The following is a 16780-nucleotide window of genomic DNA, read 5'->3' as shown; positions in this document are numbered from 1 at the left end:
CAGCAACAGCAGCCTCACACGTGGCATCAGGGGATTATTTGATTTATAATCCCACCCTTTTTCTTTTCAAAGAACTCAAGAGTGGCTTACTTCCTGCTGCTCTTGACCTTATCCCCACAACCCTGCAAGGTAGTTTGGGCTAAGAGCCTGTGACTGGCCCAAAGTCACACAGCTGGCTCCATGGCTGGATAGGGATTAGAATCCACACGCTTAACTACTACACCACACTGACATTCACTGGATTAGAGTGAAATGGAGTAGTGGTGATACCTAAATTATAAATGACACAATTTTGAAGTTGCTTGTGAAAATGCCCCTACAGAACTCTAAAAGGCAAATAACTGGTAAGACAAGGCCATCTCTAGTAGTGATGTCAGTGAGCACAGAAGATGCAGGGATAGCTATACACAGGTTGCTTCATGGCCAAAAATTTCTGCTGCTGCTTTGTGGAACAAAATCTCTCTCTTGAAGTTATGAAGGGCTTTGACGATACATATCTGACCTTAAATGGGTAGTACCACTCCAACAGAGATCCTGAATCATGCACTAAACTGAAGCAGTAGTTTTTCCAGGTAGGAAGGGATCTTTTATTTACAATAAATAATTGGAGAGGCAGGCACATGGATTTTTCAAGTTTTAATTTTATTTTACAAATCAGCAAATGCAGATCAAATTTACACTCCTTAAGGCAAGAGTCCCCATGCAAGTAATACACATTTATATTAAAACCAAAAAAGACATCCAACATGGGAACTCATGTACAAAGGGAAGGCTAGGATGAGCAACTGTAATTTATTAAAGAACTTGACAAATCTCCCTGATACAGGAACTTTTGATATCAACTTGCTATGAATTATACTAGGAAAAAAATTGCAAACAATAGCAAGGAATTCTGATAGTCTTCTTAGTACTGCATACAATCAAATTAACATTATCAAGAAAGAAAAAAGACAGTAGTGCATACAAAAAAGTGAAAATAGATCCTGTTCACACCTATGTGTGGACACCAGTGTGCCAATGGTCATATTGCACTCAAGGTTGAAATCCAAGATTTTGGTTAAAAGTTAGCTTTTCCCCATTTTGGCAATCAGTTCATCACAAATCTTTGTCAGTTCTTCTATTTCTTTATTCTAAAAAAGGACACATGAAAGGACACAGAAAATATTCATTAGTGCAAACCTAGAGGTTCATTTTGAGTATACCTCATTTTCCTGTCCCAACACAACAAGTAATGAAAAAAGAGCTACAGTTTGAATTGTTGCACCAGTTGGGGGCACGGGGCACAACGCCTTCCCTCGCGGCTGGGCAGGACCAGGGAGCAGTTCTTCCAAATAAATCTTAGCTTTAGAAGCTTCTTGAAACAGGCTCCACACATGTACAGGGCCCATACACGTGATGCACAGAGACCCCAAAGAAGGCGCACAGAAGCAATCAGAGGTAGCAGTGAAACCTCTTCACCTCCTCAAGGGATGTATGTTGATCTGAAGGTGCAGCATCACTCAGCGCCTGTCATAATTACGGATATCACTGCATGCTTTAATCTTTTCTTAAAGATTTGAGTCAGTCCAGAGAGACAATTAGATACAGGAATGTTGAAAACTTTAGCACAATGTGTGAACCCAGCCTGCAACTTTACTGGATTTTATACAAGATGAGCGCTCCACAAATTTCCAAAGATTAACTTTGCTAAGCTCTGAGACTAGAAAATGAGATCCGTGTAGATTAACTAGTTTGAGAATAATACTATATTATTATATATTATATAATACTGGTTGGATCCCAACTTAGTTAAGAGACTTGAAATCAATGGACTTAAAGGTTGTGTTATAATGGATCCAGTCTTAGTGTGGCTAAGTCTGGATTCAACCCTGTCTATGGAATCCAATTCTTATAGTAGCTGTGTGGCGCTACTGTCAACCTCCAGATGGTATACAGTATGTCACATGGACACCACTTTTCATTTGAATCCCAGAGAGAGTAACTCTTCCAGATTTACTGAAATGGTGATCAAATCAGTCTTGTTGCATCATGTGATGCAAGCATCGATGGCACATGCAACAATGCACAGAAAACTTCGTGGTAAGCTCAACTGTGGGGTGTCCAATGATCCAGTAGCAACACAATATTCCCTCTGCAAGGGGATTCATAGACCAATTCACCATGAGTTTATTTAAAACATGTCTACCCCGTCCTTTGCACAAGCCTCAGAACGGCTTACAAAAAGATACCTTTTGTTCCAGTGTTCTTTCCAATGCATCCACTTTCAGCTGCTCTTTACGAAGACTGGCTTGGTAAGCTGCTTGTTCTTGCTGAGCCTTGCCACGGACTTGTGCAATTTCAGCGTTGGCTCTATAGAAACAGATGGCTGTTAGGGCAAGCGCTGAAGAGATATTGTTGGGTGCCTGCAGATAGCACTAAAGTGGGTAGTGGAGTGCTATAATGGGGCAATTTGCTAGCTTGTTACATGTCTTGGAAAGTTGGGCCTGAGAGCTATAAGCTGCTAGGAGAAAATGATATTTCACCCACAAGATCAACAATCATGAAAAATATGCTTTCCACAATCATACCCTGTGAATACTGAATTTGATACTGGATTTAGAGGTGTGCCTTCACAAGATTTTTTTTTTTAAGCAGGTTTTGTGGATGTTGTTCCAAGCCTGTGGCTCTCCAGATGTTACTGCAGTGCAATTCCCAGCAACCCTCATCATTGGCTATGCTGCCTAGTGCCGAATGGGAGCAGCAATCCAAGAACATCCGGAAGGCCACATTTTCCCATTTGCTGGCAATGCCTAGTGAGCCCTTGGATGGAGAAGGGGAGCAAGAAGGGCTGAGTAGGATTCCTGCACATTCAGTGGTGCAGGCAACTCTTGGACTGACACAATCATGCAAAATGGACAAATGTGTGGAAAGTAGGTTAAGGGGCAGAGTCATACATACAGCATGCTTCTTAACAGCCCTGAGGGATTTCAGATGGCAACAAAGACCAAGGAGTGAAGACTGAAATCAGCCTTAACTTCAGCTCCAGGATTTCTCCCAGCCCCTGGTAAAATACCTGTCCAGTTTTTCCTCTGCATGAATTTTAAGAGCATGGTATCTCTGTTCTTCCTTTTTCACTCTTGATAAATATTCTTGTGCACACTTCTTTAATACTTCTTCATTCTTAAGGGAGAGAATAAGAATTAATAGAAGAGCCCCATTGGTGCACTTACAGCAATTTTACATTTCCTGATCAAATTCAGTCTGCTGTTTCGAATGGCATACCACTTTCCTGAAGGTGGAGGAAACAGACAGTTCAACTGGAGTTCAATCTATAGCTAACACAATGTATGCAAGTTGCAGTTCAGACTAGGCATTCACTCCTCTCTCCTCCCTGCCCCTTAACAAAAGCTACTTTCTCCAGAAATTATTTCAGAAAGTTAGCATGTACACCCACACACACTTCTGAGATTACTTTGAAAACTCACTGAATGGATAAAAACTCTCTAGTTGACTTGTTTTGAATCACACAGAAGATATCTTCCAGGAAAATTTCTTTTGTTTCAGGAAGAATAGCCTAAAGTGTTTTCTGATCCAACTCCTGTTGGGGATCGGGTATGCTACTTGCTCAACCAGGAGGGGAGCCTAACTCAGCTCCTATTATCAAACCCTAGCATAGGGTGCCGTTTTGGGATCATAGGACCATTGGGCGATTTGGGAGTCCCAACCTGCTCTGGCCCACTGGTGCAAGGAGGTTATTTATCTCCTTTGACTGGAGCTGAGGGGTGTGCATGGGATTATCCCACTTGTACATCCCTCGAGCTGGGCTTGACCTGGTAACTCCAGTAACCAGGTCAAGCCATGCTTCAGACTACAAGCCTGACAAATGGTCCATACGTGGTTATAACTCCAAGTGTCTCATAAGAAAAAGTGAGACTTTGGTCAATGCACACCAGACATTCCCTCAGCCTCTAGTGTGTTTCCCCTTATTTGAATATAAGAATCAGATATGCACATAAAATGGAGTTGTGTCAAACTAATATGAATATAGAGCCCTGGGACAAGAATTCTGCATGCACACCTTGGTGCACTTGGAACTCTGAATTAAGCCAAAAGCAACGAATGCTTCTTCAACATATCTTACCTTCCTAAACCCTTCAAGAACTTCTTTCATTTTTTCGTATCTTCTAAAGAGATCCGCTAGTGATTTTTCCACAGAGTTCAGGTCCGCTAGTGCTTGCTCTTTTTCTATAAGCAGCTGCTGGACTGTATGATGGGACATTGATTTTTCTCTCTGCTCATCCTCTGTGGGAGACAATTATAGAAAGGACTCTGGTAAGGACACTGAATTTATTTAATTAATACCTTGTCGTGTCCCTTACTTAGGATACTGAACGTTAGGAGAGATCCTGCAAAAGCATGATAGATGGGACATAACACTGCATATCAGTTCTTTTTAGCCAGTGTTCTATTTATTAATTTTGCATAATTTTAGCATATACCTCAATGCTAAACATGAAAGAAAAAGCTTCTGCATGGGAATAACCCTCCCTTCTGCCTGTACTTAAGTCATTGCCAGGCAACTGATTCATTAAATGCAATGCAGTTAAAAATGTTACAAAATTAGGATTCCTTATGATGAAAAATGATCTCACTCTGTCAACATGAGTCAGAAAACATGCACTGGATCAGGCAAACTTAGATCATCTAAGTTTATGAAAGTGGTAAATGCAGTAAATTTATTCTTCCATTTTAAAAAATAACTCCTCAAAATGAAACCAACCAACCAAAGAAAGAACAGAACAATTCTGTACAAATCAATCAGAAGAACATCAGGAAACCTCTGTGGGATGAAGCTAAGGACCTACCTAGCCAGCAACCTTTGCCAGTGTGTTTCCTACAATAGCCAACCAAATAACCATGGGAAGTCAAAACTGGGCATAAGGGTAAATGCCTATTTCCATTGCTGTTCCCCAGGGACTGGTCTTCAGCAGTGTTCTGTTCTTAAGACTGGAGGCAGCATGTAGTCATCATGAATAGGTGCAACTGATTGCCTTATCCTCCGTGAATCAATCTAATCCCCTTTTCATGCCATCACAACATCTTGTCATGGCAAATTCCCTAGTTTAATTATGCACTGTCTGAAGAATTCCTTCTGTTCATCTGTCCAAGTATCCCATTGGATAACTGAACTCTACTATTATAAGAGAGGAGAAAGTCTTCCTATCTACTTTCACTATGTCATGCATAATTCTATATACCTCTATAATGTCCTGCATTACTTGCCTTTTTTCTAAACTGAACAGCCTGAAATATTAGAATCATTAACCTGGCCTGCTTGACGTAACAATACATTGAGGGTAATTAGCCAAGCTGAGTTGTGCTGTCCAAATTCATTGAGTATAATTAGCCATGGTGAGTTGTGCTGTCCAAACTCAAAGAACTTCCTGCAAGGTGGAATATTTTTCAGCAGCATGCCAGCTGGACAACCCATGGCTTGTGCTAAGGGTTGCTAGATACACCATGGGTACTTGTGTCATGTTGAACCCATGCAGAAATTCCATTGTGGGTTTCACGGATCAGCTAGCTGAGCACCTTGCAATGCTAGCAATATCTCCTGCCACTGTTTGCAATCTAGCCCTTGCCATCACTAGTGATAGCCATTTCAGAGATGCCCAAGTGGCATTGTGGAGCCATGGTCACGGGTTTATCACTCTCTTACCTTCTTTCTTTCACCGCAAAAGACGGCACAAATGTGATAATAGTGCTAACCAGTCTTTTGCAAGTGTTGTGGTAACTCATTCATTCTCTTGTAAAGGGTCAAAGCTCCCAACAGGACCATCTACAATCAAAAGTCTGGTAGAAAGGATTGCATGGGGCTGCAGAAGAGACTTCAGAAGAAGGTGGACAGCTATCCTGCTGTCCTAGTTTCTATTTATTAGAGCTGTCCAGTACAAAAGTAGTCTAAATCAGAAAGAGAAAGAGTGGGGCCTTGAAGTTGTCCATCAGCAGTCAGCACGTGGATAACAGTGTGTTTACTGCTGTGCTAAGGTGCATAGCAGTAAACATTTCTGTTTAAATGGTAATTATTTCTAAATATGCAGCTGTACAGATAAATTAGTATGTGCATATTTAGAAAGAATTATCAAGTGTGATGCAAATGGGTGTCCTCTTTTTGGGTGATGAGAAAGTGGCCTATTTCATGGTCTGTTCCACTGGACACCCTTCCTCCACCTGCCACAAGGCCATCTACCATCAACAGACCTGTGGGAAGGATCCCAGGGAAGAGGGGGAGGTAAATTAAGTTACTGCCAAGAAGATCCCCCACAGGGCCACTTCCTCTGTGAGAAGGACCCACTGGGTGTTGATTTGTCAAGGTGACTTCATTATATTGATGTTACTTGTAAGCTGCTTGGAAGAAAGTTCATCCTGAAAGGTGACATATCAATACCCGCAACAAACAAATCATTCAGGCCCCCTGACAAAGTACAAACATATGCCCTTGCCTTCCTCTTCCTCACAGGTTTGCTTGTCTGGGAAGTGATAGAAAACCAGTTGTGTTCTTAACACTGGCATGGGCACCTGTAAAACCAGTATATGTACACCACTAGGATGTAATGTGAGGTAATCCAAACTATACAGTGGTACCTTGGCTCATGAACATAATCCACGAGTCTGGTCACAACCCAAATTGGTCATGAGCCAAGTCAAATTTCCCCATAAGGTTCAATATAAATAAGGTTAATCTGTTCTGTAAATATTTTTTTTTAATCACAGGGAAGATGGGCATGATCGTGGGCACGTGGGGGGTGAGATGGGCGCGATCATGGGCACACCCATGCCAGGGAGACGGGCACGATCATGGGCACACTCGTGTGGGGGAGATGGGCATGATCGCAGGTACGCTCGTGTGGGGGAGACGGGCGCAATTGCGGCTGTGCTCAGGAGGGGACCGTGATTGCGCCTGTCCTCCCTGCAGAAGCATGACCGTGATCGCGGCCATCTCCCCCCCGCCCCCCCAAGTGTGCCTGCGATTGTCACCTGATGTGGAGTTCACAACCTGAGGAAAAAGTTTTCCTAAATTTCTGTTCATGACCAGATTTGGTCATGAACTGAGGTGTTCGTGAGCCAAGGTACCACTGTATGTTGAATCAAAGAATGATATTGCTATTAATACTTTAAACACAATTTAAAATCAGAGATGCTAAATGTCATCTCTTTTCTAATTCTTTCCCGGGAATAAGACCACAAAGTGACACATGGCTTGCTGGTACTGTTAGTTTACTTCTTACAGAGGGCGTACTCAGCCAGTTTCCATCCAAAACACGTGCCTGTTCCCCTCTGAGGTTTCTCATCAAACATCACCTATACGTGCCAGGCCCATAAATGAATGTCCAAAGCTTCAACTTGCACACATACCCCTAAAAAGTGCATTGTCTAGATACAGAGCTAGAATGTGCACCTCTCCCTGTGGGAAGAATGATAGAGTCATCACTTTAGGCATTATAGGAAAACTAAAAAAAAATATGAGGAAATAACTTATCCTCTTCTCAATGTTCCCTCTGATCCCACTCTAAGAAACTACGCCTAGAGATTCAACTCCTGTGTGTAATATATTAAATGTGGAATTTTTTACAACTCAGTCCTAAGCAGGTTTACCTGGAAGTAAGTCCCCACTAAACTGAACAGGACTTGCTCTCAAATGTGAAAGGGAACAGGAATGCAGACTTGGAAGCGTATTTCAGGGAATGTGACAACATCAACAAATTCTGGATAAGGATTATTAAGAAGGTTAGTAAGATATTGAATGTAAAATTGAAGTGGATCCTGAAACAGCTTTGCTGCTAATTTTTACTGAAAAGAAATGGAAATGGAATATCAAAGAATTAATATTACCTGGAGTTTAGTTCTGCAGGAATCCATTTATTTTCCACATGAGATATGGAAGTGATTGAGTAATTAACATAGAATCACTTCCCATAACACTATTAAGCCACCAGAAGCATGTCATATTCATCTACTCTATGCTTAAAAGTTTTTTTTCTGAACATACTATTTATTTAAATTACCACAATTTTTATCTCATTGCGTACTTTAAAAAAAAAGCAGCTAACAGCAATTCAAACTTTTAAATATCCCAAATAATCACAGTATTTACACTATCAAATCTAGGGGAAGGCAGAGAGCGGGAGAGAGAGATTTCTGCTCCTAAATCTTTGTAAGGAGGCCTTTGTTAAATGTGCCAGAAGAAGATTACAGGAGTAGACATCCGGGATGATCTATTCCAAGCTCTCAAGGATTCTCAAGAAAGGTGATTCTAAAATGGGGCCTGAGGGGAGTGTGTGGGGCAAACAACAGAAAACAAGTGGTGGTAGTCAGCAGGGAGTTACTGAACAACTGTCCTAAAAACACAATCTTTTCTATAAACATGTTAATCACGTTATTTATAAGCCACCAGTACATAGAATCTCCATTTTAAAAATTTCAGCAATTTCTTCTACCAGTATCCTTTACAGGATGCCATTCCAAGGTCCCTTTCACACTCATGCGGGGCTGTTGCAACCCCCTTTTGCAAATCAAGTAGAACCAAGGCACATTGAGTCCAACCTGTGTGTTCAGATCAGGAACAGTCATACATCAGGATTTAGAAAAGATTGGTCTCTAATCTTCTTTTGTAATAAGAAAAGCATTACAATATTTCATTGGAATCTGCTGGTGTTTCAACATTGTTTCCCCTGATTTAACTATACATGGACTTTTCCTACCACTGAAGCAATAAATCTTCTTTAAAAACCCACTGCTGAAACTCATTTGTTTTATCAGTGCTTTCTGCCTCTTAACATGTAACATTTCAATTTCTATTTTTTTAAATGGCCTCACATTATTGCCAACTGCACTGCAGTCTTCATGGTTATGTCTTTAATTTTTTCATAAGCAATTCCAAATATCTGATCTCGTGTTGCTCCGCAAACAAAACAAAAGTCTGAGAAATTGTGATGAGCAGCTTTGGACATCATGCCAAAGAGGTGAAAATGGATGCATGAGTGGTGACCTGTGCATCTTTTTCCACATTTCTAGAGTGACATCCAGAACCTCTGCATCTCTCCTACAATGAAGTCAATGAGCCATCCCCACAGCTGAAACTGGCACATCTCACGGTGGAGTATGAAAAACGGCCCATAGGATACGAATGGCAGAGCATAGCATGAGTTCTTCTTTCTCTTAAAATGTGTCTTAAGGTGGCCAAGAAGATCATGTGAAATGGTCCCTGAATAATGCAGCAGTTTCTATCTATACTTTTTGTGACTCATTATTGCCACTGCAAATACTTTGGAACCTGCTGAAACTCAGCTGGTAATGGAATAATACTGTTGCTTACACCTTATTCTTGAGATAAAAAGGGGCAATCAATTCTGCCATCAGAAAGCTGTTAATCTTTTCAAAAAGGATTGGTTATCACCATCTTGTAAGTCCTCTGAGGATACAGCAAATACACAGATAAAAGCAAAAGAAAAGTTGCAATATGCAGGTGCCAAAGTCGGCAAAAGCATTACTTACCAGGCTTGCCTTTGTTTTGGATTTGCAAGCAAAGAACAAGAAGCAACGAAAGTGGAAGCAAAATAGAAAAATCAGGGAATTTATCAAGAAAGCAGAAAAAATGTAAATGCAACAATCTGTAAAGCAGAGAGCACAATATTTAATTTCACAATGGAGGAGCTCAATAGCATAGTAATATTGATTGAATGAATTTGGTTTTGACAGTCAAATGCAGGGATGATAAACTAAGATGTGAATGAATGGTTGAAACAAGGGGCAGTAGGAAACATGAAAGATGGGAGTGCTGTGTATGGAATTTACCCTGACCGATGATCAGTACAAGGGGCCCAAGAAAGCTCACGAAGTCTGAGTTGGCTTTCAGAATAGGTATTCTCTTTTACTTTGCCATATTTTCTGTCAGCTTACACTGATCTAATATGTGTCAAAAACAAAATTGCTGGAATCCAATGCTATTTGGCAATGCAGATGAACATGCAGTAGAGGCAGCGACTGAGGAAAGATGAAGGAATTTCATCATAACAAACAAACAAACAAACGAAGGAAACAGACAACTGAAAGATGCATGCCAAGTGATACACCAAGAGCTACACAAAAATATGGTCCAAAGAAGCACCTGCCTCACAGTCCCACTTAAATCTTTTGAAGGTAGCAGACACTGCACTGACACTGCAGCCGCTGACAAGAGTTGCAGCACTGAATTAAGCACTCAGTAAGATGCTTCTTAAGAGCCTTGGTAGGTCTATTTGACCCAATTCATTATTCTTCTTTCAAAAGGGATTAGTAAACTACATTTAGTTGCTGACTTATGAAGAGCTGCAAGGCTCCCCAAACTATAAGTGGGAAACGATTCTACATGGCTAAGCTGTTTTTCTTATCCATTTCCTGCAAGAATCTAACATCATTTATGTAGCACGTAATCAATATATTTTACACACACTCCCAGACAATCCTGCTGTGTATCTAAACCAGAGAATGGAGGTATGTGCGTGAAGATTAGCTGGGAATGCAAGTATGTGACATTTCCTTTTGCTTAATAACTGGAATGAGAAATTCTGCAGCTGACATATATAGCATCCTGCCATCGGAACTTGTATGCCACCCTAAGTAAACCTTTACAGAAAGAACCAAACAAAGCACAATTCTGAATTGTGAGCATGGATCTTGACAACACTGTGGGATGGGCAACCCAGGCTGTACAAGCCACTTGCTGAAAATCAAAGCCACAACGATGTGCTGGTGTACCTCTGACCTCCATGGGCTATATATGGATGCCTTCCATCATCCTACACTGGCCCTGCTCAGGTAGCTAATACAGAGGGCAAGTGGTGGCAGAACTGATTTCTACAGAGCTTTGTTTTCTCCTATACGTGTGGACAGGGTTGGCCAGTCCTTTTTTCTCTGCAGGCACATGCATCTTCCCTCCAGCACACACTTAAAGTAGTGTGTGATGCTAGTCACATGAAGACTATGTGAGAATGCCAATTTATATGAGTGCATTGTGACATGTAAATCATGTTACCTTGTGGATATGCATGCGCTTGCTTCTATTGTGAGACAGATCTGCCAGCGCCTCAGTCTCCAACAGGATGCTGCTCAAGAACAGCAACAGAAAGTCTTTCTGGGATTTACACTTTTACTGAAGTGCATGGATGTTGATGAGTGCAATCTTATGTACATACGTTTAGAGGTATGTTTCAGGGGACACAGTGAGAAAATTATTTCTGGCTATGCATGCACAGGATTGCACTGTGAAATGATAATCTATGATTACAATGTGGGGCATTTTATCTTAACTTGAGTTTAAAAGAAAGTATGTGGGGGGGGGGCTCTGTATAAATTTAGCTGTGCTGATGGAAAAGTTAAACAGATTCTTGCCAAGATATTCACAAGAAAAACAAGGTGCAGAGGTTTCATATTAGGCAAGACTGAAGATGTGGAGATTAGACTCCCCATTCTAAAGTCACACGAGCAATGGATTGTTCCAGTTGTTAGAAATCCAATTGTCAGCATCAAAGAACATGCAACACCTAAAGAATGGTCTGAATCTATATGATCAAGCACTTCTTCTAAAGTTACATGGCTTTGACCACAAGCAGTGCCTTTTTGGGAGGTCACCTGAGAACATACTCAGGTGCTCTGTGCTCTTTACAGGAACAAGTATAATTAGCAGCTAAAACTAAAAAAGCTTTCTTCGTGATGCACTACATGAAAATGGTGATTTGAAACAGGAAAATCAAGAAGGGAACTGAGGAATACAAAAAGGAAAGGAGGCTAAGCATACATGGTCAGGGTATGCTTCTTTCTATCTATTCAGCTGGGGAAAAGCTAGTCTCCTTTAGGCAATTAAGTGGTCACTTTCCTGTACAGTACCCTTGCCATCGGAATCAGACACACATATGCGGCACACAGTGGAAACTAAGAACAATGCATAATGCTGTGCTGAATGACTTTGACAAAGAAGAAATAGATACAAAGAAAAGGCAGAAAGACATCCATCCACCCATCCATCCATCCATCCATCCATCCATCATCACCACACGCAGAGTATTGCATTGTTAGTATGATCCCGTAAGTCCACAAGATCCAGATTAACACTGGACTTGCCAGATGGCTTTGCAAATACTTTTGCACTTGCAGTGTTTTTTCTATTTGGGGTACATAAAAAGGACCCAAAATTACATAGCCTTTAATACCATGATAAATATTTCAAAATATTTGAATTTATACTTCTTTATGAGACTGCCAATCTTTGGATTCTACATGAGAGAAAGGTAAAAGTTTAATTTTACTACATTTCATGCTGTTGACAGTCCTATCCCAATGGCATTCATTAATAGCTCCTAAGTGTTCATAGGCTATAATTCATGCTTGATTAATACAATTGGCTTAATAGAATTTCTTAAGGTTCTGCTAGAAGGAGGCCCCCAATACTATAACACACTAATGCATTTCAAGCTAGAGGTAGGCAGGCTTATTCCGTTAAGCCAACATGGATTGACAGAGTTTTGCTATTTTGCAATAAGCTGGTGACTATTTGCCAAGTTAGTTTGGAATATACCCCCCCAAAGAAACTTAGTATGTAATGTGATTAGCTTTGAAATACTAATGATGCCTAGACATTCTGAATATCGCCATATTTGATGTATATGTATTTATGAAATATTTATGTAAGTATCTGAATATCCAGCACTGACTTGTGACAATTTTATCTTTGAAAATACTGATTTCCTATCACTTAGAAATGACCCTTTCATCGGTGGCAGCAGACAAATCAGAAAAAATGTTCTGGATTCTTTTGCAGGGTGAAGTTTCCCAATGACTAAGTTACCTTCTTTTCCCTTGCTTTTAATCTGCAATTTCATAAGATGGTTGAATATGAAATGCTAGTTCAGCTCAGCTGTGGTAATTGTGTAGATTTCTTGGGAAGTAAATTCCACTCAGTCCATTAAACCAGCTTGCCAGTGAATGGTCACAGTCCATCTTTGTTAAAAGCTGCTTTGTACATTGTATCACAAACAACTTTTGAAATTCCAAAGACTAAAGTAGTGCCATTATGCAAAGGAGTCAAATGCCGTATTGTGTGCACAGTTATTTGTATTGTGCCCTGGAGAGTGATCAAACAGTCCAGGATCAGGCTGCCAGGTGACAACATTTCAGTGTCTATTAATTTGTAGGTTGGGAGCTGACTAATAAATTATCATTTGAATATTTTCATAGCTGGTCCATGGAGAAGTAATGAACTCACCCATCGGCATTAGTAATGATACTGCAAGCTCTATCATTCTGAGAGCAGTTCTGTGAAATGGTGGAAAAACCATCTAAAATACCTAGGTTGTTTGTAGAAATCAAAGACACATTTTTTTCTGAATGCTTCAGATCTGTTTCATTGGGGTTTTTTTTTAGGAATATTTAGAAGCATCTTTCTCCCTAAGATACCATCATAATTTTGATTGTTTTTACAGTGAAAGCTGAAGACAAGTGCAGCTGAGGTCAGAAGTGGAACTTGTTTAAAATATATGTCTCTTACTATAGTATGAAAAGAGAAATATATCTTTCAGTACAACACCACTTACCTATCATCTGAGCAATTGTCTTCTCATACTCTGAAACGATTTTCCTATAAAGGGGAAGAAAAGAAAAAAACATGTATTTACTAATTACATTTTGTAATGGCATTTCAAAGACTTATTAAATAGTTTCAAATTTTTAACAAGGCAAATATAGCTGAGTTTCATTATTAGGAATGGAATAGAAAATTTAACTGCCAAGATATATTTACCTTATACAAACTTTTAGTCTTACTGCACTTAGAATACTGCGTACAGTTCTAGTTGCCTTACCTGAAAAAGGACATTATTGTATTGAAGAAAGTGCAGGGAAGGGCAACTAAAATGATCAAGGGACTGGAACAACACCCCTATGAGGAACAGCTACAGCAACTGGGACTGCTTAGTTTAGAAAAAAAGCAAGTAAGGAAAGACACAGCAGAGGTGTTTAAAATCATGCACGGTGTGGATAAATTAGAGAGACTGCCATGGGAAGTGGCAACGGCCATCAATTTGGATGGATTTAAAAGATTAAATGAATTCAGGAAGGAGGAGGCTATTATCTTTGCTGCTATGTACAACTTCCTTTACCAGAAGTGGCCTGCCTGCACACACCAGGAGCTGGGGAGCTTGGGCAGGTGGAGATCTTGTATCTGTCTTGCTTGAGGACCCCTGTACACAGCTGATCTGCCACTATGTGAGCAGAGTGCTGGACTGGATGAACCACTGGTCTTATCCAGCATGGCTTTTCATATGTTTTCATATGAATGAAATCCCTGCAAAATGTCCTATCCATGGCAGTCCTGCTCAACATTTCCAAGTTCAAGATTGTGTCTCCTTTTATGGAGTCAATCTATCTCATATTTGGTTTCCCTTTTCTTTTTCCACCTTTGACTTTCCCTTGCATGATTGACTTCTCCAGGGAGCTTGGCCTTCTCATGATGTGCTCACAGTATGGCACTCTCAATTGTCATTTTTGTTTCTAGGGAAAGCTCTGGCCTGGTTTGATCTAAGATCCACTTGTTTTTCTTTCTCCCTCTCCAAGGTATTTGGAAAGCTCTCCTCCAGAATGTTAGAAATGGAGGAAGGGGAAAAACCTGCCGCCTTCTATATCCAATTTTGTATTGGATTAGCTATTGCCTTTTTTTTTTTTTTTGAGAAATCCAAAAATAGTTTCTGATATCATAGCAAATCTATCCATGTTCTAGTTTGAGGAAAGGGCTATAAACTTGTCAAGCAAAATAACAATTTGAAAGCTTCATACTTGCTTTAAAAACCCCCCTCACATCCTAGTTGGAATTTGTTCTCAAAAGGAGACCATCTGGAATAAGCAGATGAAAAGTGATGCAAACAGCTGATCAATGTCGTTCCAGAATGAAATCAGGCTAATAAAATGTGACTAGCTTTGATCCAAAGCATTTGAATAAGTCACAATTTGCAAATGAATATTCAATGTAGCAGGCATGCGCTACCTGACTTTTTAAGAAAACTATGTCTTTTAGACTATATCCCTGAAGGTCATATCCAAGTCTGATGATAAATTTAAGAAATATTTCCTCATAATAGAACAAAGTAACCCTAGTATTTCCCTATTAACAAAAGAATATAAGACCTTTATACAAAGGGTGGTCTGAGATTAAACGAAAATCTTATAAATGTCAAAATAATGCAAAAACTCAACAGCAAAATCCAGGAACCATTTGGTGTAAGCTCCAATGAGAGGCAATTCCTTGAAGGATGGCCATGTGTTTTATAAAACATCAAGATCCACACATCAAGATCTCCCCAGGAGGCCCCTTCTCTCTGAGGTTTGCTAGATACCTACATGGGATAGGATACTTTTATCCTATTTTATCCACTGACATTATGTGACCTAGTTCAGCTTCACTGGTAATTACTGAGGTAGTTTTTAAAATTTCCAAAAGAAGCCAGAGAAACAATTGTCAATTGGCAGAAATGATCCAAAGAGTCCCAAGGTAGAAGTCATTCATAATCCCTTTATTTTTAATCAATAAATGCCACAGATTAACATTGAATGAACTGTTTTTTTCAGTTTTAACTTCTTTTTGGCAGGTAAGTTTTCATATCTCATTCCACTTGCTTCACTTAACAGTCGTGGAGGTAGATTCAGGCCCCAGTTACTCCCACTTAGATAATTATTAGGGTAGGGTCATCATATTTCTCAGTCAACAATGTGTGGAACACGTGGGCATACTCATGCTGCCCTTGATAGATCCGCAGACAAGTTCTCTGGTATGCTTGGTCAGATTCGGTGTGAGTCTTCTGCCACCTACAGCTGCCTTGCTGCCTGGGGGACATCAATGAACAGGGGAGGACATGCCTGGGTATAACTGTGTCAGCTGGTTCATCCACCATTGAAATCATTCTGGCTTGAACTTCCGTAGATCTGTCTTGCCCATCTCTTGCAGTACCCATCATACCATTGTGGAATTCATCCAGATTCTTATATCTTTCATGGTGGCCCAGCCTCATAACCTGGACTTCACCTGTTATTATTGTTGCATACAGAACAGTCACCTCCTTAACTCTGCCCTCTTCTGGCTCTGGTTCCACACACTTTTGGGATACAGATCCTGACAAGTTTCAACTAAGTTAATGCCGATCTCAATAGATAAAGTTCTCTCTGCCCCTGACTAATGACCTGGTCATCACAAAAGTCTAACTTTCAAGACAATAGTAAATGCAGTCTTCCTGGGACTGTTATGAACTTACCTCTAGCTTAAGCATAGTCTGTACATGTGAAATTATTAGTATATTTCTAATTGAATGCAATATTGGCCATTGAAATCAAACACACCTCATTTCTAGGACTTCTCTCCTGCTGTCTTCATATTTCTCTTTCCATTCCGATATCTCTCTTTCCTTAGCCACAATCTGTTAGTAAAGGCAAAATAAGAAGCTTCTATCATTTTATAGACACAACTTTTTTGCCACATCAGCATCATAAATACTGATACTAGGGTAGGACAAAATTATTAAATTAAAATGCATTGGGCCTTCCACTTCTGCAGTTCTAAAACAAGTTAGGCTAAATAAGAATGCTAACTCCATATCCAAGTTTTATGGGATACACTGCAATGTTACAGAAATTAGAACCTGTTGCAGGTGTAGAAGAAAGGGCTGAGCCACAGTTATGCCTTTGTTTGGACTCTATTCTAGCTACTACAACATATATGCTA

At 40.1% G+C, this 16780-nt stretch overlaps 1 protein-coding gene across 9 annotated transcripts in view; it reads right to left on the bottom strand.

Moving 5' to 3' along the window:
* Positions 1-623: 623 nt before the first annotated feature.
* Positions 624-16780, bottom strand: part of TACC2 (transforming acidic coiled-coil containing protein 2) — a 189855-nt gene continuing 173698 nt past the window's right edge. For all 9 annotated transcript variants that reach the window (XM_044440298.1, XM_044440279.1, XM_044440288.1 and 6 more), the window contains 6 exons: positions 16399-16475; positions 13608-13651; positions 4121-4281; positions 3053-3159; positions 2229-2349; positions 624-1130 (listed from right to left, as the gene is read on the bottom strand). In XM_044440298.1, the coding sequence (XP_044296233.1) occupies positions 1065-1130; positions 2229-2349; positions 3053-3159; positions 4121-4281; positions 13608-13651; positions 16399-16475 (576 nt within the window). In that variant the 3' untranslated portion in view covers positions 624-1064. The remainder of the gene's footprint in view (positions 1131-2228; positions 2350-3052; positions 3160-4120; positions 4282-13607; positions 13652-16398; positions 16476-16780) is intronic.

This window comes from Varanus komodoensis, unplaced genomic scaffold, assembly GCF_004798865.1.
Source record: "Varanus komodoensis strain SLA01 unplaced genomic scaffold, ASM479886v1 scaffold1, whole genome shotgun sequence".
Taxonomy (NCBI): Eukaryota; Metazoa; Chordata; class Lepidosauria; order Squamata; family Varanidae; genus Varanus; species Varanus komodoensis.
This window is presented reverse-complemented; position numbering and strand designations above follow the sequence as displayed.